The sequence below is a fragment of the Hemiscyllium ocellatum genome, unplaced genomic scaffold (genome assembly GCF_020745735.1).
Source record: "Hemiscyllium ocellatum isolate sHemOce1 unplaced genomic scaffold, sHemOce1.pat.X.cur. scaffold_2806_pat_ctg1, whole genome shotgun sequence".
Lineage (NCBI taxonomy): Eukaryota > Metazoa > Chordata > Chondrichthyes > Orectolobiformes > Hemiscylliidae > Hemiscyllium > Hemiscyllium ocellatum.
This window is the reverse complement of record NW_026868207.1, coordinates 10,616-36,464: the sequence shown is the minus strand read 5'-3', so window position 1 is coordinate 36,464 and position 25,849 is coordinate 10,616. Positions and strand designations below refer to the sequence as shown.

The following is a 25,849-nucleotide window of genomic DNA, read 5'->3' as shown; positions in this document are numbered from 1 at the left end:
AGAGAGACAGAGAGAGAGACAGAGAGAGAGAGAGACGGAAAGAGAGACAGAGAGAGAGACAGAGAGAGAGACAGACAGAGAGAGAGAGACAGAGAGAGAGAGACAGAGAGAGAGACAGACAGAGAGAGAGAGACAGAGAGAGAGAGACGGAAAGAGAGACAGAGTGTGAGACGCAGAGAGGGAAAGAAACAGAGAGAGAGAGAGAAAGCGAGAGAGAGTCGCAGTGAGAAAGTGATGGACAGAGCGAAAGACAGAGAGAATCAGATGAAAAAGAGAGAGAGAGAGATGGAGAGGGTTAGGGAGGGACTTGCTGAGTTCACGACCCTGGCTGATGAAGACCCTGCCCCTCCCCAGTTATGAGCGAGATAGGCCGGGATCAGGGGAGAGCAGCGAATTCCATCTCCCATAGAGCGGCGAGGGTCTGGAACACCCCACTGCCCTTGCCCGTGCACCGCCCGCCCCCCCCCCACCCCCCACCCCCCACCCCCATCCACGGAGAGGAGGAGCGGGGAGGCTAAATAAATGTACACACAAAGCGCATCAAAGAGGCAAAGTAGGCCAGGCCTGTGGTTTATGCCATAACGCCAATCCGGAGAGTAACTCCGACGGTCCCCCTCCCCCTACCCTGACCACCCCCCTCCCCCAACGTCACTGACAGAACACCACATCGCAACCCCCCCACTCCTCGGTCAGCTCTGTATTCGGCTCAGCTTGTCCGGCACGGCCTGGTCAAATCCAGCCAGTTCCTTCCTCTCGCCCGAGCCTGAGGCCTACTGTCCAGGATGGACCCTTCACCCCTTCCTGCGGGCTGTTTCCCTCAGCCTCACCCAACTCTCAGGACTACAACAACCAATGGAAATGGTGGGGTACTGTGGGGGTGGAGGGGAGTGGGGGAGCGGGTTTCGGACAGAGAGAGAGAGAGAAAGAGAGAGAGTGGGCGCATCCTTTTGCCCTCTCCCCCCGTAATGTGGAGCTGGCAATTCCACAGCTAACACACCCCTCCCCCCCCCCACATCGCGATGGCCCCACCTTCTCGCTTTGCCATAGCCAGGCTAATGGCGAGTTCCCGGTCAGTGCTCCCCTCGCCACCCCACCCCCTACACCTCTCGCTGGCAAACCGCTCTAAAGGCAACAAAAACTAACCCTCCCCCCCCACCACCACCAAAGCTCCTTCCTGTACCCCTGGATTGCCATGGGTAACCAATCCATCCCATTGCCTATCTGGTTGCTATGACAAACCAATCCATCCCATTCCCCAATTTGGCTGCTATGGGTAAATAATCCATTCAATTCCCCCTTCAGTTGCTATGGGTAACCAATCCATCCCATTCCCCAATATGGTTGCTATGGGTAACCAATCCATCCCATTCCCCCTTCAGTTGCTATGGGTAACCAATCCATCCCATTCCCTCTTCAGTTGCTATGGGTAACCAATCCATCCCATTCCCCCTTCAGTTGCTATGGGTAACCAATCCATCCCATTTGCCTATCTGGTTGCTATGGGTAACCAATCCATCCCATTCCCCCTTCAGTGGCTATGGGTAACCAATCCATCCCATTCCCTCTTCAGTTGCTAAGGGTAACCAATCCATCCCATTCCCTCTTCAGTTGCTATGAGTATCCAATCCATCCCATTCCTCCTTCAGTGGCTATGGGTAACCAATCCATCCCATTCCCTGTTTGGTTGCTAAGGGTAACCAATCCATCCCATTCCTCCTTCAGTGGCTATGGGTAACCAATCCATCCCATTCCCTCTTCAGTTGCTATGGGTAACCAATCCATCCCATTCCCCCTTCAGTTGCTATGGGTAACCAATCCATCCCATTCCCTGTTTGGTTGCTAAGGCCTGAGACAGTAGGCCTCAGGCTCCAATCCATCCCATTCCCCATGTGGGTGATGTGGGTGTGTGAACCATTCCCTGGTGCCGCTCCCTGCAGTTGAACAGCACCTCCCGTTCAGCGTTAAACCCATCTTGTCCCAAGTGAACCCCAAACACCCTCCAGTGGATACATCAGGAAGATTGGTGAGGGAGGCCGCAACACTATGTACAGGGGGTGTAGGGGCTGGAGGGGGGGTGACAGAGATAGGGAGGGGGTGTAGGGGCTGGAGGGGGGGTGACAGAGATAGGGAGGGGGTGTAGGGGCTGGAGGGGGTGACAGAGATAGGGAGGGGGTGTAGGGGCTGGAGGGGGTGACAGAGATAGGGAGGGGGTGTAGGGGCTGGAGGGGGTGACAGAGATAGGGAGGGGGTGTAGGGGCTGGAGGGGGTGACAGAGATAGGGAGGGGGTGACAGAGATAGGGAGGGGGTGTAGGGGCTGGAGGGGGTGACAGAGATAGGGAGGGGGTGTAGGGGCTGGAGGGGGTGACAGAGATAGGGAGGGGGTGTAGGGGCTGGAGGGGGTGACAGAGATAGGGAGGGGGTGTAGGGGCTGGAGGGGGTGACAGAGATAGGGAGGGGGTGTAGGGAGCTGAAGGGGGTGACAGAGATAGGGAGGGGGTGTAGGGGCTGGAGGGGTGACAGAGATAGGGAGGGGGTGTAGGGGCTGGAGGTGGTGACAGAGATAGGGAGGGGGTGTAGGGGCTGGAGGGGTGACAGAGATAGGGAGGGGGTGTAGGGGCTGGAGGGGTGACAGAGATAGGGAGGGGGTGTAGGGAGCTGAAGGGGGTGACAGAGATAGGGAGGGGGTGTAGGGGGTGACAGAGATGGGGAGGGGGTGTAGGGGTGGATAGTTGGAGTGAGTGTGTGTTGATGAAAGCGAGGGAGAGGCTGCACTGATAGATTAGAGTCTCCGGCTCTCGGGATGTGGGAGATTTGATGAGGAGCTGGATGGGGTATGGTGTGGGAGATTAGCGGGGGGGGGGGGGGGGGGGGGTAGGGGAGGGAGAGTGGGGTGGGTAAATGAATCCCGGTTGGCCAGGCCTCACTGCCCGTAATTGGGGCTGTTCTCCAGGTCGCTGCCCTCCGATACGAACTCCTCAAAGGGTAGACAGTGAAAGCAAAACTTCCTGATGTCCCTCCAGCAGAGGTGGCAGTACATGGCCCCACAGCCCACATTGGGGCAATGATACGAGGTTTCAGTGGGGCCCTCGCTGCACACCACACATCGCTTCCGCACGAACCGCCGCACACAGGGCATCAGCTTGTGGATCACTCCAGCCACTCCACGGAGTTGCTGTGAGAGAGAGAGAGAGAGAGAGAGGGAGAGAGAGATATAGAGAGAGAGAGAGAGAGAGAGGGGAGAGAGAGATATAGAGAGAGAGAGAGAGATATAGAGAGAGAGAGAGGGAGAGAGAGATACAGAGAGAGAGAGGGAGAGAGAGATAGAGAGAGGGAGGGAGAGAGAGACAGAGAGAGAGAGAGGGAGAGAGGGAGGGATAGAGAGATAGAGAGAGGGAGGGATAGAGAGATAGAGAAAGGGAGAGAGAGATAGATAGAGAGAGAGAGAGACAGAGGGAGAGACAAAGAGATAGAGAGAGAGGGAGAGAGAGAGAGAGAGAGGCAGAGAGAGGGAAAGAGAGAGAGAGAAAGGGAGAGGGAGGGAGGGATAGAGAGAGAGGGAGGGAGGGATAGAGAGAGAGGGAGGGAGGGATAGAGAGAGAGGGATAGAGAGATAGAGAGAGAGGGAGAAAGAGATAGAGAAAGGGAGAGAGAGATAGAGAGAGAGAGACAGAGGGAGAGAGAAAGAGATAGAGAGGGATATAGAGAGAGAGAGGGAGAGAGAGATAGAGAGAGGGAGAGAGAGATAGAGATAGAGAGAGAGACAGACAGACAGAGGGAGAGAGAGAGAGGGAGAGACAGGGAGAGAGAGAGACAGAGAGAGGGAGAGAGAGAGGGAGAGATAGAGAGATAGAGAGAGAGGGAGGGATAGAGAGAGGGAGAGAGAGATAGAGGAAAGGAGAGAGAGATAGAGAGAGAGATATAGAGACAGAGGGAGAGAGAGATAGAGAGAGAGCACAGGGACCGTCAGTGACCCCTCGAGGGTCGGTCGCAGTGTCACCCTGACCCTCTCCACGTCCAACGCCCTCAAACCCGGGTGAAGACATCACCTGACACCCACTCCCACTCTCACCCTCAGTAAATATCCCATACCACATCCACCTTAAACACCCTGTATCTAATCCACCTTAAACACCACGTACCTAATCCACCTTAAACACCCCGTATCTAATCCACCTTAAACACCACGTACCTAATCCACCTTAAACACCCCGTATCTAATCCACCTTAAACACCCCGTACCTAATCCACCTTAAACACCCCGTACCTAATCCACCTTAAACACCCCGTATCTAATCCACCTTAAACACCCCGTACCTAATCCACCTTAAACACCCCGTATCTAATCCACCTTAAACACCCCGTACCTAATCCACCTTAAACACCCCGTATCTAATCCACCTTAAACACCACGTACCTAATCCACCTTAAACACCCCGTATCTAATCCACCTTAAACACCCCGCACCTAATCCACCTTAAACACCCCGTATCTAATCCATCTTAAACACCACGTACCTAATCCACCTTAAACACCCCGTATCTAATCCACCTTAAACACCCCGTAACTAATCCACCTTAAACCCCACGTATCTAATCCACCTTAAACACCCCGTAACTAATCCACCTTAAACACCCGTAACTAATCCACCTTAAACCCCACGTATCTAATCCACCTTAAACACCCCGTAACTAATCCACCTTAAACTCCCGTAACTAATCCACCTTAAACTCCCCGTATCTAATCCACCTTAAACACCCCGTATCTAATCCACCTTAAACACCCTGTACCTAATCCACCTTAAACACTGCGTACCTAATCCACCTTAAACTCCCCGTACTTAATCCACCTTAAACACCCTGTATCTAATCCACCTTAAACCCCACGTACCTAATCCACCTTAAACACCCTGTATCTAATCCACCTTAAACACCCTGTACCTAATCCACCTAATACCCCATGTCACATCCACCTTAAAATACCCCAATATTTCATCCACCTTAAATACCCCATGTCACATCCACCTTAACATACCCCAATATTTCCTCCACCTTAAATACCCCAATATTTCATCCACCTTAAATACCCCATGTCACATCCACCTTAACATACCCCAATATTTCATCCACCTTAAATGCCCCATGTCACATCCACCTTAAAATGCCCCAATATTTCATCCACCTTAAAATACCCCAATATTTCCTCCACCTTAAATACCCCAATATTTCATCCACCTTAAATACCCCATGTCACATCCACCTTAACATACCCCAATATTTCATCCACCTTAAATGCCCCATGTCACATCCACCTTAAAATACCCCAATATTTCATCCACCTTAAATGCCCCATGTCACATCCACCTTAAAATACCCCAATATTTCCTCCACCTTAAATACCCCAATATTTCATCCACCTTAAATACCCCAATATTTCATCCACCTTAAATACCCCATGTCACATCCACCTTAACATACCCCAATATTTCATCCACCTTAAATACCACATGTCACATCCACCTTAACATACCCCAATATTTCATCCACCTTAAATGCCCCATGTCACATCCACCTTAAAATACCCCAATATTTCCTCCACCTTAAATGCCCCATGTCACATCCACCTTAAAATACCCCAATATTTCCTCCACCTTAAAATACCCCAATATTTCCTCCACCTTAAATACCCCAATATTTCATCCACCTTAAATACCCCAATATTTCATCCACCTTAAATACCCCATGTCACATCCACCTTAACATACCCCAATATTTCATCCACCTTAAATGCCCCATGTCACATCCACCTTAAAATACCCCAATATTTCATCCACCTTAAATACCCCATGTCACATCCACCTTAAAATACCCCAATATTTCATCCACCTTAAATACCCCATGTCACATCCACCTTAAAATACCCCATGTCACATCCACCTTAAATACCCCAATATTTCCTCCACCTTAAATACCCCATGTCACATCAACCTTAAATACCCCAATATTTCCTCCACCTTAAATACCCCATGTCACATCCACCTTAAATACCCCATGTCACATCCACCTTAAATACCCCATGTCACATCCACCTTAAATACCCCAATATTTCCTCCACCTTAAATACCCCATGTCACATCCACCTTAAAATACCCCAATATTTCATCCACCTTAAATACCCCATGTCACATCCACCTCAAATACCCCATGTCACATCCACCTTAAAATACCCCAATATTTCATCCACCTTAAATACCCCATGTCACATCCACCTTAAAATACCCCAATATTTCATCCACCTTAAATACCCCATGTCACATCCACCTTAAATACCCCATGTCACATCCACCTTAAAATACCCCAATATTTCCTCCACCTTAAATACCCCATGTCACATCCACCTTAAATATCCCATGTCACATCCACCTTAAATACCCCAATATTGCCACCACCTTAAATACCCCATGTCACATCCACCTTAAAATACCCCAATATTTCGTTCACCTTAAAATACCCCATATCACATCCACCTTAAAATACCCCAATATTTCCTCCACCTTAAATACCCCATGTCACATCCACCTTAAAATACCCCAATATTGCCTCCACCTTAAAATACCCCATGTCACATCCACCTTAAATACCCCATGTCACATCCACCTCAAATACCCCATGTCACATCCACCTTAAAATACCCGCGGGAGTCGGACCGGAGGATCGGAAGGAGGCGAGATCCCTGGCAATTACAGACCCGTCAGTCTCACGTCTGTGGTCAGCAACGTTTTGGAAAGACCTCTGAGGGTTAGGATTTATAACTCTTTGGAAAAGCATAGCATGATTAAAGGCAGTCAGTACGGCTTTGTGAGGGGCAGGTCATGCCTCACAAATCTTATTGAGTTCTTTGAGGAGGTGACGAGACAGGTCGACGAAGGTGGAGCAGTGGATGTGGTGTATGTGGATTTCAGCAAGGCATTTGATAAGGTTCCCCATGGTAGGCTCATTCATAAAGTCAGGAGGTGTGGGATACAGGGAGATTTGGGCTATCTGGATTCGGAATTGGCCGGCTGACAGAAGGCAGAGAGTGGTTGTAGATGGGAAGTATTCTTCCTGGAGGCCAGTGTTGAGTGGGATCCCGCAGGGCTCTGTTCTAGGGTCTCAGCTCTTTGTAGTTTTTACAGATGAGGAGGTTGAGGGGTGGGTTAGTAAATTTGCAGATGACACTAAGGTTGGAGGTCTCATCGATAGTATCTGCAGGCTTTAGGGTGACAGAGACAGGATGCAGAGCCGGGCTGAGAAATGGCAGTTGGAGTTCAACCTGGATAAATGCGAAGTGACGCGTTTTGGAAGGTCAAACCCGAATGCTGAATATAGGATTAAAGACAGGATGCTTGGCAGTGTGGAGGGACAGAGGGATCTGAGTGTGTAAGTACATAGATCCCTCAAAGTTGCCACCCAAGTGGATAGGGTTGTTAAGAAAGCAGATGGTGTTTTGACTTTCATTAGCAGGGGGAGTCGAGTTTAAGCGCCGCGAGGTTTTGCTGCAGCTCTACAAGTCCCTGGTGAGACCACCCTTGGAATATTGTGTCCAGTTCTGGTCGCCCTACTGCAGTAAAGATACAGAGGCTTTGGAGAGGGTGCAAGGAAGGTTTACCAGGATGCTGCCTGGACTGGAGGGCTTGCCTCATGAAGAGAAGCTGAATAAACTTGGAGTTTTCTCTCTGGAGAGAATGAGGAACAGAGGAGATCTGATCGAGGTGTACAAAATAATGAGAGGAATAGATAGAGTCAATAGCCAGAGACTTTTCCCCAGGGCAGGATTGAGTGGGACGAGGGGTCACAGTTTGAAGATATTAGGAGGAAGGTATAGAGGGGACGTCAAAGGGAGGTTCTTTACACAGAGAGTTGTGAACGCATGGGATGTGTTGCCAGCTGTGGTGGTGGACACAGACTCATTGGGGATATTTAAGTGACTGCTGGCCATGCCCATGGATAGCAGGGAGTTGAGGGGTGCGTAGGTTAAGTTATTTTTATTTAGATTAGAATTAATCATTGGCACAACATGATGGGCTGAAGGGCCTGGACTGGGCTGTACTGTTCTGTGTTCTATTTTCGATCTCATCCACCTTAAATACCCCAATATCTCATCCACCTTAAATACCCCAATACCTCATCCACCTTAAATACCCCAATACCTCATCCACCTTAAATACCTCAATACCTCATCCACCTTAATTACCCCAATACCTCATCCACCTTAAATACCCCAATACCTCATCCACCTTAATTACCCCAATACCTCATCCACCTTAAATACCCCAATACCTCATCCACCTTAAATACCTCAATACCTCATCCACCTTAAATACCCCAATACCTCATCCACCTTAATTACCCCAATGTCTCATCCACCTTAAATACCCCAATACCTCATCCACCTTAAATACCTCAATACCTCATCCACCTTAAATACCCCAATACCTCATCCACCTTAAATACCCCAATGTCTCATCCACCTTAAATACCCCAATATCTCATCCACCTTAAATATCCCAATACCGCATCCACCTTAAATACCCCAATACCTCATCCACCTTAAATATCCCAATACCTCATCCACCTTAAATACCCCAATGTCTCATCCACCTTAAATACCTCAATACCTCATCCACCTTAAATACCCCATTACCTCATCCACCTTAAATACCCCAATACCTCATCCAACTTAAATACCCCAATGTCTCATCCACCTTAAATACCCCAATATCTCATCCACCTTAAATACCCCAATACCTTATCCACCTTAAATACCCCAATACCTCATCTACCTTAATTACCCCAATATCTCATCCACCTCAATTACCCCAATACCTTAATCACGTGAAATATCCCAATATTTCATTCAGCTTAATTACCTTAATGACTCATCCACCCTAAATGCTCCAATATCCCATCCACCTCAAATACCCCAATACCTCATCCACCTTAAATTCCCACACCTGCTCCACCTTAAATCACTCATTCCTGATCCATTCCAAGTACCCTATTTCCGAGTACTCTTTTCAGAACCCCTTTAAACATTTAAACTTGTTTCAAATGAAAAGCACTATAATCTGATCCACCTTAAATACCACGTACCTGACTGAGACTACAACCCAGGATTGAATTCCTCCATTCTCTGCATCAATCAATATCCCTGTTATTCCCACCTAACAAACCTCCTGTAAACTCACCTCACCAACACAGCTCCCTGCAATTTTAGCTCTGACCAAATATCCCCATTCGGATCTGTTATAATCGAGGGGTTCGGGGTGGGTTATATACAGAATAACAGATACCCGGGAGGGAGTTACAGACTGGAATCTAATCGAAGGATTCGGGGTGGGTTATATACAGAATAACAGATACCCGGGAGGGAGTTACAGACTGGAATGTAATCGAGGGGTTCGAGGTGGGTTATATACAGAATAACAGATACCCGGGAGGGAGTTACAGACTGGAATCTAATCGAGGGGTTCGGGGTGGGTTATATACAGAATAACAGATACCCGGGAGGGAGTTACAGACTGGAATCTAATCGAGGGGTTCGAGGTGGGTTATATACAGAATAACAGATACCGGGAGGGAGTTACAGACTGGAATCTAATCGAGGGGTTCGAGGTGGGTTATATACAGAATAACAGATACCGGGAGGGAGTTACAGACTGGAATCTAATCGAGGGGTTCGGGGTGGGTTATATACAGAATAACAGATACCCGGGAGGGAGTTACAGACTGGAATCTAATCGAAGGATTCGGGGTGGGTTATATACAGAATAACAGATACCCGGGAGGGAGTTACAGACTGGAATGTAATCGAGGGGTTCGAGGTGGGTTATATACAGAATAACAGATACCCGGGAGGGAGTTACAGACTGGAATCTAATCGAGGGGTTCGGGGTGGGTTATATACAGAATAACAGATACCCGGGAGGGAGTTACAGACTGGAATCTAATCGAGGGGTTCGGGGCGGGGTATGTACTCAGGGAGAGATCTGCTTACCCAGAGTTGTTTGTTGCGTGCCTGGATGAGAATTTTTTTGCGTTGGGTCTCTGCGTAGCTGATCCGTTTCCGCAGGTATTCGTTGTAGAGGAAGAGCACCCTCTTCTTCTCTCGCTGCAGGGACAGAGCGCGGAGCCAGTCAGATCACCCCAAATGGGCACAGGGAGTTACAACAGGACACAGGCTACGCGGCCCCTCCTATTCCCCTCCCTCCCTCTCAGGGAGCGGATCCCAGATCCCAGATCCACAAAGCAAGCCTTGCTTCATCCACAGCATCGCTGCCATTTCCTCTCTCCCCTAAATTGCCCCCACCCCAGAGGAGGTGAGGGTTAGGCAGCCATCTTGAACCGTTGCAGTCCCATTCCACTCCCCACCCCGCGCCGTGTGCTGTAGGGAGAGAGCTCCAGGATTCTGACCCCCGCAGGAACGGCCGTTATATTTCCAACTCGGGATGGTGTCTGTATGTGTCTGAGAGTGTGTGTGGGTGTGTGTGGGTGTGTGTTTGTGTGTGATTTGGATGAGATTCCTGACAGTGAGGAAACAGGCCCAACACGTCCTCACCATTCCCCTACATTTACCCCTGACTAATGCACCGAACACTACGGGACAATTTAGCATGGCCAATCCACCCTAACCTGCACATCCCTGGGCACTATGGGACAATTTAGCATGGCCAATCCACCCTAACCTGCACATCCCTGGGCACTATGGGACAATTTAGCATGGCCAATCCACCCTAACCTGCACATCCCTGGGCACTATGGGACAATTTAGCATGGCCAACCCACCCTAACCTGCACATCCCTGGGCACTATGGGACAATTTAGCATGGCCAACCCACCCTATCCTGCACATCCCTGAGCACTATGGGACAATTTAGCATGGCCAACCCACCCTAACCTGCACATCTCTGGGCACTACGGGACAATTTAGCATGGCCAATCCACCGTAACCTGCACATCCCTGGGCACTATGGGACAATTTAGCATGGCCAACCCACCCTAACCTGCACATCCCTGGGCACTATGGGACAATTTAGCATGGCCAATCCACCCTAACCTGCACATCCCTGGACACTATGGGACAATTTAGCATGACCAATACACCCTAACCTGCACATCCCTGGGCACTATGGGACAATTTAGCATGGCCAATCCACCCTAACCTGCACATCCCTGGGCACTACGGGACAATTTAGCATGGCCAATCCACCCTAACCCGCACATCTTTGGAATGTGGGAGGAAACCGGAGTGTGTGTGTGTGTATCTGCACTTGAGTGTGTGTGCCTGGATGAGACAGTGTGTGTGTGTGTTTGTGAGAGTGTGTATCTGAGTGAGCATATATGTGAATGTGTGTGTGTGTGTGTGTGTGTGTGTGTGTGTCTGTGTGTCTGTCTGTGTATGTGTTTGTGTGTGTGTGTGTGTGTGTGATCATGTTGGTCTCAGACTGATGATAGAGCAGTAGATTTCCCAGGTAGATAGGATAGTGAAGGCGGTGTTTGGTATGCTTTCCTTTATTGGTCAGAGTATTGAGTACAGGAGTTGGGAGGTCATGTTGCGGCTGGACAGGACATTGGTTAGGCCGCTGTTGGAATATTGCGTGCAATTCTGGTCTCCTTCCTCTCGGAAAGATGTTGTGAAAGGGTTCAGAAAAGATTGACAAGGATGTTGGGGGGTTTGAGCTACAGGGAGAGGCTGAACAGGCTGGGGCTGTTTTCCCTGGAGCGTCGGAGGCTGAGGGGTGACCTTATAGAGGGTTATTAAATCATGAGGGGGCATGGATAGGGTAAATAGACAAGGTCTTTTCCCTGGAGTGGGGTGAAGCCAGTGGGTATTCAGGATGGTGCGGAGTTGCCACCTTACCTTTGGGAAGCAGAGCCCAGCGATGACCCGCCGTAGTCGGTAGCTGTAGACTTGCAGGAAACAAAAGCTGACCAGGCCAACGACGGGCACCACGGTCAGGATGATCGATTGCTTGGTCATCTTGTGAGGAACAGGGAGGCAGTCTGAAACACAAATACAAACCCGGAGGGCAGGGTATTGGGACACACTACCGCCTGTCCCACCCGCCATTATCCCCACCTCACCCCAGTCCAGGACCACCACTGGAATCCGAACGCAGGGTTAGGGTCGAGAGAAAGGGTCTTTGGGGGAGGATTAGAGTATAAAGGGAGGTTCCTTCAGAGAGGGTTAGGGGTTTAGGAGTGGGCACTGTGGGAGGGTCAGTGCTGAGGGAGCGGGCGCTGTCGGACAGTCAGCGCTGAGGGAGTGGGCACTGTCGGAGGGTCAGTGCTGAGGGAGTGGGCGCTATCGGAGGGTCAGTGCTGAAGGATTGGGCGCTGTGGGAGGGTCAGTGCTGAAGGATTGGGTGCTGTGGGAGGGTCAGTGCTGAGGGAGTGGGCTCTGTCGGAGGGTCAGTGCTGAGGGAGTGGGCGCTGTGGGAGGGTCAGCGCTGAGGGAGTGGGTGCTGTGGGAGGGTCAGTGCTGAGGGGGTGGGCGCTGTGGGAGGGTCAGTGCTGAGGAAGTGGGTGCTGTGGGAGGGTCAGTGCTGAGGCAGCGGGCGCTGTGGGAGGGTCAGTGCTGAGGGACTGGGTGCTGTCGGAGGGTCAGTGCTGAGGGAGTGGGCGCTGTGGCAGGGTCGCTCAGCCCTCGGGCCTCCCCCTGCCCCACCGCGTATCCACGGCGATCAATCCCTTACGCAGATTGTTGGACTCTATCTTGACGTCCATGGTGGTGTTGAAAGCCGAGACCGCCCGACGAATCAGATTGGCTAACATCGAGGTCCCTCCCACATTGATCTCCAGGTGATGACTCTCTGTAAGGGACACACGCAACAGCTCAGAATCACAACGGGAGACTCCATCGGAAAATCGGGATGTGGGAACCAATCCCACCCTCTCCTCTCCCCACCCACCAGCCCCATACTGCTGACCTGTGCCGACCCATCCAATCCCCTCCTCAAGGGTTTCCCTGTCCCCTCCCTTTTAAACTCAATAAACCTCCTCCCTGCCGTCTCCCTCCCGCGTCCTTAAGAATGGAATTGGTACAAAACATTCCAATTTGGTGTTGTGGTTGTGTTCGCCGAGCTGGGAATTTGTGTTGCAGACGTTTCGTCCCCCTGTCTAGGTGACATCCTCAGTGCTTGGGAGCCTCCTGGGAAGCGCTTCTGTGTTGTTTCCTCCGGCATTTATAGTGGTTTGTCTCTGCAGCTTCCGGGTGTCAGTTCCAGCTGTCCGCTGCAGTGGCCGGTATATTGGGTCCAGGTCGATATGTTTGTTGATTGTGCCATGCCTCTAGGAATTCCCTGGCTGTTCTCTGTTTGGCTTGCCCTATAATAGTAGTGTTGTCCCAGTCGAACTCATGTTGCTTGTCATCTGCGTGCGTGGCTCCTAAGGATAGCTGGTCATGTCGTTTCGTGGCTAGTTGGTGTTCATGGATGCGGACCGTTAGCTGTCTTCCTGTTTGTCCTATGTAGTGTTTTGTGCAGTCCTTGCATGGGATTTTGTACACTACATTGGTTTTGCTCATGCTGGGTATCGCGTCCTTCGTCCTGGTGAGTTGTTGTCTGAGAGTGGCTGTTGGTTTCTGTGCTGTTATGAGCCCTAGTGGTCACAGTAGCCTGGCTGTCAGTTCGGAAATGCTCCTGATGTATGGGAGTGTGGCTAGTCCTTTGGGTTGTGGTATGTCCTCGTTCCGTTGTCTTTCCCTTAGGCAAATTGCAGGGGTATCCGTTTTTGGCAAATACATTGTATAGGTGTTCTTATTCCTCTTTTTGCAGTTCTGGTGTGCTGCAGTGTGTGGTGACCCTTTTGAACAGTGTCTTGATGCAGCTGTGTGTGTTGGGGTGTCGTAGTTCAGGACTTGGTCTGTGTGTGTGGCTTTCCTGTACACCTTTGTGCTGAATTCTCCGTTCGGTGTTCTCTGTACCATCATGTCTAGGAATGGGAGTTGGTTGTCCTTTTCTTCCTCTCTCGTGAATCAGATTCCTTGTGAGTGTGACGTGGATGATCCGGTGTGTAGTCTCTATTTCTGTGTTTTTAATGATTACGAAGGTGTCATCCACATATCTGACCCAGAGTTTGGGGTGAATTTGCGGGAAGATTCTCTCTCAATGGGAACCCCCAGGATGTTGATAGTGGGGGGGATTCAGTGATGGTAACACCATTGAACATCAACGGGGTGATGGTTAGATTCTCTCTCAATGGGAACCCCCAGGATGTTGATAGTGGGGGGGATTCAGTGATGGTAACACCATTGAACGTCAAGGGGGTGATGGTTAGATTCTCTCTCAATGGGAACCCCCAGGATGTTGATTGTGGGGGGATTCAGTGATGGTAACACCATTGAACGTCAAGGGGCGATGGTTAGATTCTCTCTCAATGGGAACCCCCAGGATGTTGATAGTGGGGGGATTCAGTGATGGTAACACCATTGAACGTCAAGGGGGCAATGGTTAGATTCTCTCTCAATGGGAACCCCCAGGATGTTGATTGTGGGGGGATTCAGTGATGGTAACACCATTGAACGTCAAGGGGCGATGGTTAGATTCTCTCTCAATGGGAACCCCCAGGATGTTGATAGTGGGGGGATTCAGTGATGGTAACACCATTGAACGTCAAGGGGGCAATGGTTAGATTCTCTCTCAATGGGAACCCCCAGGATGTTGATAGTGGGGGGATTCAGTGATGGTAACACCATTGAACGTCAAGTGGGCGATGGTTAGATTCTCTCTCAATGGGACCCCCCAGGATGTTGATAGTGGGGGGATTCAGTGATGGTAACACCACTGAACATCAAGGGGGCGATGGTTAGATTCTCTCTCAATGGGAACCCCCAGGATGTTGATAGTGGGGGGATTCAGTGATGGTAACACCACTGAACATCAAGGGGGCGATGGTTAGATTCTCTCTCTTGTTGGAGATGGCCACAGCCTGCATTTGTGTGGCGCCGATGTAACCTGCCTCACTGTCAGCGCAAGCCTGGATGTTGTCCCGATCCTGCTGGGTTCGGACACGAACTATGAGGAGTCGGGAATGACTGAGGTCATCAAACGGCTCCTGGCTTTTTCCTGACACTGTCCTCAGTCAGCCTCGCTGTACCCTCCGCCACCCTCTTCCATCAGGCAGGAGATAGCAAAGTTGAAAAAGACCCAACCAATAGATTCAACAGCAGCTTTGTCCCCACGGACCTCTCACTTATTAGCACTAATCTTTCTCTGAGCCTTTCTCTCTAACTGTAACACCGTTTTGTGTTCGATCGCCCTGATGTACTCATGTCAGGTAGGACGTGCACACAAAACAATACTTTTCACTGTATCCCGGGACACGTGACGATTATAAAGCAAATCAAATTAAGTTAAATACCATTTTTGTTGACCCAACCTCCTCACTCTCACAGCGACCATGCACATAGATAGGGCCACGCCTGCCTTTAACTGTTCAGAGAACGGAGTAGACAGGGTCAGGACGTCATGTCTCAGCTTTGGAAGACTTTGGTTCGGCCACCCTTTCAGAGATCTGTTGGCTCCCAGGGAGGAGGTGGAGAGGGTGCGAGAGAGAGTTCACCGGGGAGTGTCTGGATTAGAGGGTGTGGGCTACGGGGAGAGGCTAGAAGTTCCTGGATTGCTCTCTCCCTGAGGGGAAATTCAACAGATCGCGGGGATGGTCATAAGCATTATTGGAATGTCTCAAACTAGCGGGGGAATGCGTTTAAGGTGAGGGGGGAACGTTTGGAGGAGGGGGAGGTTTTGAAACACAGAGGGATAGGAGTGTGGAACGTGCTGCCTTTGGGGAAGGGGGGGTTGGTGGGGTGGCAAATACGATAGGGGGAGTTAAAAGGGTTTTCAGAGAAGGGAATGGACAGGCAAGGGAGGGAGGGATATGGACTAAGGGAGGGCAGAGATGATTAGTTTAATTTGACATCACAGCATTGTGGGCCGAAGGGCCTCTTCCTGCGCTATACTGTTCAAAGTTCGCTGTCCGAGTATCAAATTATGTCATTTTATGATCACTAGTCCCAACTGAATTTTGACTCTCATGGTCCCGCCAATAAAGATGGCTCCGTGGTCGGCGCCACTGCCTCATGACGCCAGGATCCGGGTTCGATCCCTCCCTCCTACGACCGTCTGTGTGGGGTTTGCACATTCTCCCCTCCCGGGTCTGCGTGGGCTTCCTCCGGGTGCTCCGGTTTCCTCCCACAGTCCAAAGATGTGCAGGTTAGGGTGGATCGGCCATGCTACATTGTCCCATAGTGCCCAGGGATGTGCAGGTTAGGGTGGATCGGCCATGCTAAATTGTCCCATAGTGCCCAGGGATGTACAGGTTAGGGTGGATTGGCCATGCTAAATTGTCCCATAGTGCCCAGGGATGTACAGGTTAGGGTGGATTGGCCATGCTAAATTGTCCCATAGTGCCCAGAGATGTGCGGGTTAGGGTGGATTGGCCATGCTAAATTGTCCCATAGTGCCCAGAGATGTGCGGGTTAGGGTGGATTGGCCATGCTAAATTGTCCCATAGTGCCCAGGGATGTGCAGGTTAGGGTGGGTTGGCCATGCTAAATTGTCCCATAGTGCTCTGGGGTGGATTAGGCAGGGGAAATGTGAGTTTGAGGAACGGATCTGGGTGGGTTACTCTTCGAAGGGTTTGTGTGGACCTGTTGGGCTGAATGGCCTGGTCCTGCACTGTTGGGATTGTCTGATTGTAAGATCAGCTTCATCACACATGAACGGAATGGACCGGCCCCATCGGGAACAGGCCGACGTTGCCTCAGGAGTAGTAGGGATGAGACCGTCAACTCCCAGTGGACTCACCGCTGAAGGAATATTCCAGAAAACTGTGCCGCCTGATAATGTCCAACATTGTGAAGAGGAGCCAGTCCAGTGTGAACAGTGCTAGGATCACCAGGATGATCGCAACGTTCTGGATCAACTCCAGGATCTGAAGGAGAGAGCCTGGGTTAGGCCCGAGTGCAACGCAGTAGGCCGAGGCCTGAAGATTCACCTCAGACACTGACCAGGACACCACCAAAACAAACCACACCGAGGGAGCGGGCACTGTGGGAGGGTCAGTGCTGAGGGAGTGGGTGCTGTCGGAGGGTCAGTGCTGAGGGAGTGGGTGCTGTGGGAGGGTCAGTGCTGAGGGAGTGGGCGCTGTCGGAGGGTCAGCGCTGAGAGTGCGGGCGCTGTGGGAGGGTCACTGCTGAGGGAGTGGGCGCTGTGGGAGGGTCAGTGCTGAGGGAGTGAGCACTGTTGGAGGGTCAGCGCTGAGAGTGCGGGTGCTGTGGGAGGGTCAGTGCTGAGGGAGTGGGTGCTGTTGGAGGGTCAGTGCTGAGGGAGTGGGTGCTGTGGGAGGGTCAGTGCTGAGGGAGTGGGCGCTGTCGGAGGGTCAGTGCTGAGGGAGCGGGCACTGTCGGAGGGTCAGTGCTGAGGGAATGGGTGTTGTCGGAGGGGTCAGCGCTGAGGGAGTGGGCACTGTCAGAGGGTCAGCGCTGAGAGTGCGGGTGCTGTGGGAGGGTCAGTGCTGAGGGAGTGGGTGCTGTCGGAGGGTCAGTGCTGAGGGAGTGGGCGCTGTGGGAGGGTCAGTGCTGAGGGAGTGGGTGCTGTGGGAGGGTCAGTGCTGAGGGAGTGGGCGCTGTCGGAGGGTCAGTGCTGAGGGAGCGGGCGCTGTCGGAGGGTCAGTGCTGAGGGAGCGGGCGCTGTCGGAGGGTCAGTGCTGAGGGAGCAGGCGCTGTGGGAGGGTCAGTGCTGAGGGAGTGGGCGCTGTGGGAGGGTCAGTGCTGAGGGAGTGGGTGCTGTCGGAGGGTCAGTGCTGAGGGAGTGGGTGCTGTGGGAGCGTCAGCGCTGAGAGTGCGGGTGCTGTGGGAGGGTCAGCACTGAGGGAGTGGGCGCTGTGGGAGGGTCAGCGCTGATGGAGTGGGCGCTGTGGGAGGGTCAGCGCTGAGGGAGTGGGCGCTGTGGGAGGGTCAGCGCTGATGGAGTGGGCTCTGTGGGAGGGTCAGTGCTGAGGGAGCGGGTGCTGTGGGAGGGTCAGCACTGAGGGAGTGGGCGCTGTGGGAGGGTCAGTGCTGAGGGAGCGGGCGCTGTGGGAGGGTCAGTGCTGAGGGAGTGGGCGCTGTGGGAGGGTCAGCGCTGAGGGAGTGGGCGCTGTGGGAGGGTCAGCGCTGAGGGAGTGGGCGCTGTGGGAGGGTCAGCGCTGATGGAGTGGGCGCTGTGGGAGGGTCAGCGCTGAGGGAGCGGGCGCTGTGGGAGGGTCAGCACTGAGGGAGTGGGCGCTGTGGGAGGGTCAGCGCTGAGGGAGTGGGTGCTGTGGGAGGGTCAGTGCTGAGGGAGTGGGCGCTGTGGAAGGGTCAGCGCTGATGGAGCGGGCGCTGTGGGAGGGTCAGTGCTGAGGGAGTGGGTGCTGTGGGAGGGTCAGTGCTGAGGGAGTGGGCGCTGTGGGAGGGTCAGTGCTGAGGGAGCGGGCGCTGTCGGTGGGAACAGCATTGAGAGAATCAGTGTGTTACCAGAGTTTTCATTTCAGTTGAGTGAACCTTGAGTTGCCAGGGGAAAATCACATCTGCTCTCTCTGCTTTCTTCAGTGGCAGGATGTATCTTCTGTCCTAACAGGAAGGAGGGTCACGCACAGTTAACGGGGCATTGAAAACACAAATGGAAAATATTTGGTTTGTCTTGGCTGGTGTTCACTCAACAGAAAAGCACATTTCACTCCTCAGTCCCATGAGTCATTGGGATGTACAGTCGGAAACACCTTTCAGTCGAACCCATCCATTCCGACCCAGATATCCCAACCCAATCCAGTCCCATTTGCCAGCACTTGGCCCATATCCCTCCAAATCCTTCCTATCCATGCCCCCAATTCCCATGCATCCACCACTTCCTCTGGCAGCTCATTCCACACACGTACCACTCTCTGCGTGAAAAAGTTGTCCCTTTCCCCTCTCACCCTAAACCCCTCTAGTTCTGGACTTCCCCCACCCCAGGGGGAAAAGACCTTGTCTATTTATCCTATCCATGCCCCCTCATGATTTTATCTATAAGGTCACCCCCTCAGCCTCCGACGCTCCAGGGAGAACAGCCCGGGCCTGTTCAGACATATTCCTGCCCACTCCCGATAACTCTCTAACCTGTTCCTGACTAAAACAATTATCTCCTGAAACTTGTTCAGTGTCTGAGTATCCACCGCACCCTGGGATTTGACACCGGGTCTGATTTATGGCACGTGTGCAGAGAGAGACAGTGAAAACTATTGTTTTCCAGACAGTTTTGACCTTCCGCAAAGGTCACCACAGGGACAGAAGAGTCGAGTTGCACCAAATGGTCAGTTTCTGGGATGGCAGAAAACGGTCAACTCTCAGAAAGGCCCGACAGGGTGGAAACAGACCCTTCGGCCCAACGCTTCCACATGGACCATCCACAGAGTAACCCACCCAGACCTATTTCCCAAGCCTAGAATCCTCCATTTATCCCAGACTAAATCATCCTAACCTGCACATCCCTGGGCACTATGGGACAATTTAGCATGGCCAATCCACCCCAACCTGCACATCCCTGGGCACTATGGGACAATATAGCATGGCCAATCCACCCCAACCTGCACATCCCTGGGCACTACGGGACAATTTAGCATGGCCAATCCACCCTAACCTGCACATCCCAGGGCACTATGGGACAATTTAGCATGGCCGATCCACCCTAGCCTGTATGTCCCTGGGCACTATGGGACAATTTAGCATGGCCAATCCACCCTAGCCTGTACGTCCCTGGGCACTATGGGACAATTTAGCATGGCCAATCCACCCTAACCTGCACATCCCTGGGCACTAGGGACAATTTAGCATGGTCAATCCACCCTAACCTGCACATCCCAGGGCACTATGGGACAATTTAGCATGGCCAATCCACACTAACCTGCACATCCCTGGGCACTATGGGACAATTTAGCACGGCCAATCTACCCTAACCTGCACATCCCAGGGCACTATGGGACAATTTAGCATGGCCAATCCACCCTAAGCTGCACATCCCTGGGCACTACGGGACAATTTAGCATGGTCAATCCACCCTAACCTGCACATTCCTGGGACACTATGGGACAATTTAGCACGGCCAATCCACCCTAACCTGCACATCCCTGGGCACTATGGGACAATTTAGCGTGGCCAATCCACCCTAACCTGCACATCCCTGGGCACTATGGGACAATTTAGCATGGCCAATCCACCCCAACCTGCACATCCCTGGGCACTATGGGACAATATAGCATGGTCAATCCACCCTAACCTGCACATCCCTGGGCACTATGGGACAATTTAGCATGGTCAATCCACCCTAACCTGCACATCCCAGGGCACTATGGGACAATTTAGCATGGCCCATCCACCCTAACCTGCACATCCCAGGGCACTATGGGACAATTTAGCATGGCCAATCCACCCTAACCTGCACATCCCTGGGCACTATGGGACAATTTAGCATGGCCAACCCACCCTAACCTGCACATCCCTGGGCACTACGGGACAATTTAGCATGGCCAATCCACCCTAACCTGCACACCGCTGGGCACTATGGGACAATTTAGCATGGCCAATCCACCCTAACCTGCACATCCATGGGCACTATGAGACAATTTAGCATGGCCAATCCACCCTAACCTGCACATCCCTGGGCACTATGGGACAATTTAGCATGGCCAATCCACCCTCACCTGCACATCTTTGGACTGTGGGAGGAAACCGGAGCACCCGGAGGGAACGCACACAGACAAGGGCGGAGAATGTGCAAACCCCACACAGACAGTCACCCCCCCGAGGCTGGAATCGAACCTGAGACCCTGATGCTGTGAGGCAGCGGTGCTAACCCCTGCGCCACTCATGCTGCCCTCTTTATCGGGGATGGGTTGGCCGCAGGAAATGCAGGTTTGCAGAGGGGGGGGGAGCGTGGACTCGATGGGCAGAATGGGTGGGTGGGGGGGAAACGTCCTGACGATTCTGAGTCGCCGTAACATCGTATGGCTCGCCCTGTTCCATTGGCCAGTGGCCCTCGCGAAAGGAGACCTCACTCGGGCCTAATCAGTCAAGTCACTGGGCAAGCCCTTCGTCAGGGGACGGGATCGAGTGATATTCGGCACGGTTAGTCTTACCGCCTTTCGCCTCCTCGCGTCGAGCTGCCGAAGGTAGGTACAGACGTAAATGTTGTCATAGCGGATGTCCCTGTTGTAGTTGAGGGTGTACAGGAAGGATCTGGGAACACAAAACAGGAAGCGAGAGAGAGAGAGAGAGAGAGAGGGAGGGGAGAGATGGGACTAGGAACACGCTCAAATCGGAGGTGCCCACTCCCACGTACGACAGATTCCAAAATCGCTCGCTTCAGTGGGTGAGGGCGGAGGACAGGCCAGGACCTGGGATGGGCGGGGGCGCCAAATTCCCGTTGACGTGATTCCCCCAACCTTGGAAGGTCAGCAGCAGATTTGGGGAGATTGGTGGGGAAGGTGGACAGTCCAAAGACCCGGGAGGAGTTGGCGCGGAATTCCCCGGGAATGTCGTTCCCCACAATCCCAACCCTTGGAAGGTCAGCGGGAGAGTTGGGAGGGGAGACGGGGGACAGTCCAAGACCCAGGGGGATTTGGCATGGAATTTCCCGGGAATGTCGTTCCTCACAATTCCCACCCTTGGAAGGTCAGTGGGAGAGTTAGGAGAGGACATGGGTGGACAGTCCAAGACCCGGGGGGAGTTGGCGTGGAATTTCCCGGGAATGTGGTTCCCCACAATTCCCACCCTTGGAAGGTCAGTGGGAGAGTTAGGAGAGGACATGGGTGGACAGTCCAAGACCCAGGGGGATTTGGCATGGAATTTCCTGGGAATGTCGCTCCCCACAATCCCCACCTTTAGAAGGTCAGTGGGAGAGTTGGGAGGGGAGATGGGGGTCAGTCCAAGACACAGGGGGATTTGGCATGGAATTTCCCGGGAATGTCGTTCCCCACAATCCCCACCCTTGGAAGGTCAGTGGGAGAGTTAGGAGGGGACATGGGTGGACAGTCCAAGACCCAGGGGGATTTGGCGTGGAATTTCCCGGGAATGTCGTTCCCCACAATCCCCACCCTTGGAAGGTCAGCGGGAGAGTTAGGAGGGGACATGGGTGGACAGTCCAAGACCCAGGGGGATTTGGCGTGGAATTTCCCGGGAATGTCGTTCCCCACAATCCCCACCCTTGGAAGGTCAGCGGGAGAGTTGGGAGGGGAGATGGGTGGACAGTCCAAGACCCGGGGGGAGTTGGCGTGGAATTTCCCGGGAATGTCGTTCCCCACAATCCCCACCCTTGGAAGGTCAGAAGGCCCTGGAAACATGGATGAGACGGGGCGGGCTCCTGATCCCGCAGCGAGGCCGTTCACCGTGGGCGGGGTTGGAGGTGGGGGTTGCCTGGAGTCACGTGGACACCATCGCTCTACTCTCCCCACCCCCCCTTCCCTGCCAAAGGTGAAAGAGGGGGCTGGGCGAGAGTCGCCATTTTGTGTTCACTTTCGGACAAGGGTCCCTCGAAGGTTAAAGCTGGGAGGGGGCGCAAGGCGGGAGGGGGTGTGTGGGGGGGGGGAGGGGCGTCACAAATTCCGTCGACACGATCATAGCCCCACCGTCTCCCTCGGACATATCCTTCAGGGCAGGCAAGTAAAGGGCAGGCCATTCAGCCCCTCCAGAATGGACCAGCCCCACGTTTGGCGGTCAACGGATGAAACTCTCTTGACTCACAGAGACATCGGGCACAGAAACAGGCCCTTCGGCCCATCTCGTCCATGCTGACCAGGTATCCAAAATTAATCTAGTCCCGTTTAAAGTCATGCAGGAAGGAAACAGACCCTTCGGCCCATCTCGTCCATGCTGACCAGGTATCCCAAATTAATCTAGTCCCATTTAGAGTCATGCAGGAAGGAAACAGACCCTTCGGCCCATCTTGTCCATTCTGACCAGATATCCCAAATTAATCTAGTCTTGTTTAGAGTCATACAGGAAGGAAACAGACCCTTCGGCCCATCTCGTCCATACTGACCAGATATCCCAAATTCATCTAGTCTCGTTTAGAGTCATGCAGGAAGGAAACAGACCCTTCGGCCCAACACATGACTCCAGACCCACAGCAAACGGGTTGACTCTTAACTGCCCTCGGGGGCTCATTCGGGATGGGGCGACAAATCCCGGGCCCAGCCCTCATCCCATGGACGGGTTGAAAGAGGTTCAGCGAGGTTTGCAGAGAAAGAGAGAGGGAGCCTTACGTGATGAAGAGGATGAGGAAGGAGAGGGAAGCCAGCAGCTTGAAAATGAGAACCACTTTGTCCAAGACGGTCTTCTTCTTCAATATCTCCTCCCGGACGGTTTCAGTCACCTCCGCTTGTGTGATGTTAGCACCGACAATGGACTGCTGCTCCATTTTCTAAGTAACGACACAATATGGCGTCTGAGGGCCTGAACTCACACTGAGGCCTACTCTGATGGCCAGTGCTCCATTTTCTAAGTAATGACACAATATGGCGCCTGAGGGCCTGAACTCAGACTGAGGCCTACTCTGATGGCCAATGCTCCATTTTCTAAGTAACGACACAACATATTTCACTGAGGGCTTTACCTCTCTCTGAGGCCTACTCCAATCAGTAATAATGCCCAGCTCAGGGACTCAGAGTGAGTGAGCCATTCTATGCCACCCGCTCACAGCCCCTCACTCACTCATCTCCTCCACTCACCCCAACCCCCGGGGGCACTGGGTTTGAGAATCGTCACTCCAAACATATGACCGCATCGTCTGTGTCCTCATTCGCAGTGAGGGAGTGGGTGCTGTGGGAGGGTCAGTGCTGAGGAGTGGGCACTGCCAAAGGGTCAGTGCTGAGGGAGCGGGTGCTGTGGGAGGGTCAGTGCTGAGGGAGCGGGCGCTGTCGGAGGGTCAGTGCTGAGGAGTGGGCACTGTGGGAGGGTCAATGCTGAGGGAGTGGGTGCTGTGGGAGGGTCAGTGCTGAGGGAGTGGGTGCTGTCGGAGGGTCAGTGCTGAGGAAGTGGGGGCTGTGGGAGGGTCAATGCTGAGGGAGTGGGCGCTGTGGGAGGGTCAGTGCTGAGGGAGTGGGTGCTGTGGGAGGGTCAGTGCTGAGGGAGTGGGTGCTGTCGGAGGGTCAGTGCTGAGGGAGTGGGTGCTGTCGGAGGGTCAGTGCTGAGGGAGTGCGCGCTGTGGGAGGGTCAGTGCTGAGGGAGTGGGCGCTGTGGGAGGGTCAGTGCTGAGGGAGTGGGCGCTGTGGGAGGGTCAGTGCTGAGGGAGCGGGCTGTGTGGGAGGGTCAGTGCTGAGGGAGTGGGCGCTGTAGGAGGGTGAGTGCTGAGGGAGTGGGCGCTGTGGGAGGGTCAGTGCTGAGGGAGCGGGCTGTGTGGGAGGGTCAGTGCTGAGGGAGTGGGCGCTGTAGGAGGGTGAGTGCTGAGGGAGTGGGTGCTGTCGGAGGGTCAGTGCTGAGGGAGTGGGCGCTGTAGGAGGGTGAGTGCTGAGGGAGTGGGCGCTGTGGGAGGGTCAGTGCTGAGGGAGCGGGCGCTGTGGGAGGGTCAGTGCTGAGGGAGTGGGCGCTGTGGTAGGGTCAGTGCTGAGGGAGTGGGCGCTGTAGGAGGGTGAGTGCTGAGGGAGTGGGTGGTGTGGGAGGGTCAGCGCTGAGGGATGTACCCATGGGTAACACGGTGCCATCCCCTGGCCGTACTTACACTGATGGCCATTTCGGCCGTGAACTCTTTGTTGAGGTTTTCCACGGAGCCATTGACCTTGTCGTAGAGCTGTCCGAAATTCTTATCGACTGGAATTCGCTCCTTACACCATGGAGTCATCACTGTCACAGGCAGAAAACACCGTAAAGCTCCCTCTACACTGACCCCCACATCCCAGGGACACGGACAGCACGGGTTAGATACAGAGTAAAGCTCCCTCTACACTGTCCCCTTATCCCAGGGACAGGGACAGCACGGGGTTAGATACAGAGTAAAGCTCCCTCTACACTGTCCCTCTAATTCCAGGGACAAGGGCGTTAGGTACAGAGTAAAGCTCCCTCTACACTGTCCCCACATCCCATGGAAAGGGACAGCACGGGGTTAGATACAGAGTAAAGCTCCCTCTACACTGTCCCCCACATCCCAGGGACAGGGACAGCACGGAGTTAGGTACAGAGTAAAGCTCCCTCTACACTGTCCCCCCATCCCAGGGACAGGGACAGCACGGGGTTAGATACAGAGTAAAGCTCCCTCTACACTGTCCCCCCATCCCAGGGACACAGCACGGGATTAGATACAGAGTAAAGCTCCCTCTACACTGTCCCCCCCATCCCAGGGACAGGGACAGCACGGGGTTAGATACAGAGTAAAGCTCCCTCTACACTGTCCCCCCCATCCCAGGGACGGGAACAGCACGGGGTTAGATACAGAGTAAAGCTCCCTCTACACTGTCCCCCCCATCCCAGGGACAGGGACAGCACGGGGTTAGATACAGAGTAAAGCTCCCTCTACACTGTCCCCACATCCCATGGAAAGGGACAGCACGGGGTTAGATACAGAGTAAAGCTCCCTCTACACTGTCCCCCCCCCATCCCAGAGACAGGGACAGAGTACAGAATGGGGTGCTGGCTCCCACGGGGAGTGGGGGTGGGGGGAGAGGGTGGAGTGTATGACCTTACCCCTCATGATGTTACAGAGGAAGCTGAATGTCATGGGGAGGCAGAAGAGATGGTTGAAGAGGGGGACCACCAGTTTGGCCAGACACGCCCTGTGCTTGTTCGCAAACCACTTCTTACATCGTCCGACACCAACGTTCACGAGGT

The 25,849-nt window shown here is 53.1% G+C and overlaps 1 protein-coding gene across 1 annotated transcript; it reads right to left on the bottom strand.

The window, feature by feature from the left end:
- Positions 1-2,421: 2,421 nt before the first annotated feature.
- dcst1 (DC-STAMP domain containing 1) lies at positions 2,422-25,849 on the bottom strand (the record flags this gene model as incomplete). The annotated part of the gene is made up of 10 exons (XM_060822967.1): positions 2,422-3,173; positions 10,034-10,147; positions 11,897-12,039; positions 12,732-12,848; positions 16,842-16,968; positions 18,533-18,628; positions 21,169-21,268; positions 23,293-23,450; positions 24,747-24,868; positions 25,706-25,849. Coding segments are annotated over 10 exons (1,373 nt in total), but the record flags the coding sequence as incomplete, so codon positions are not given.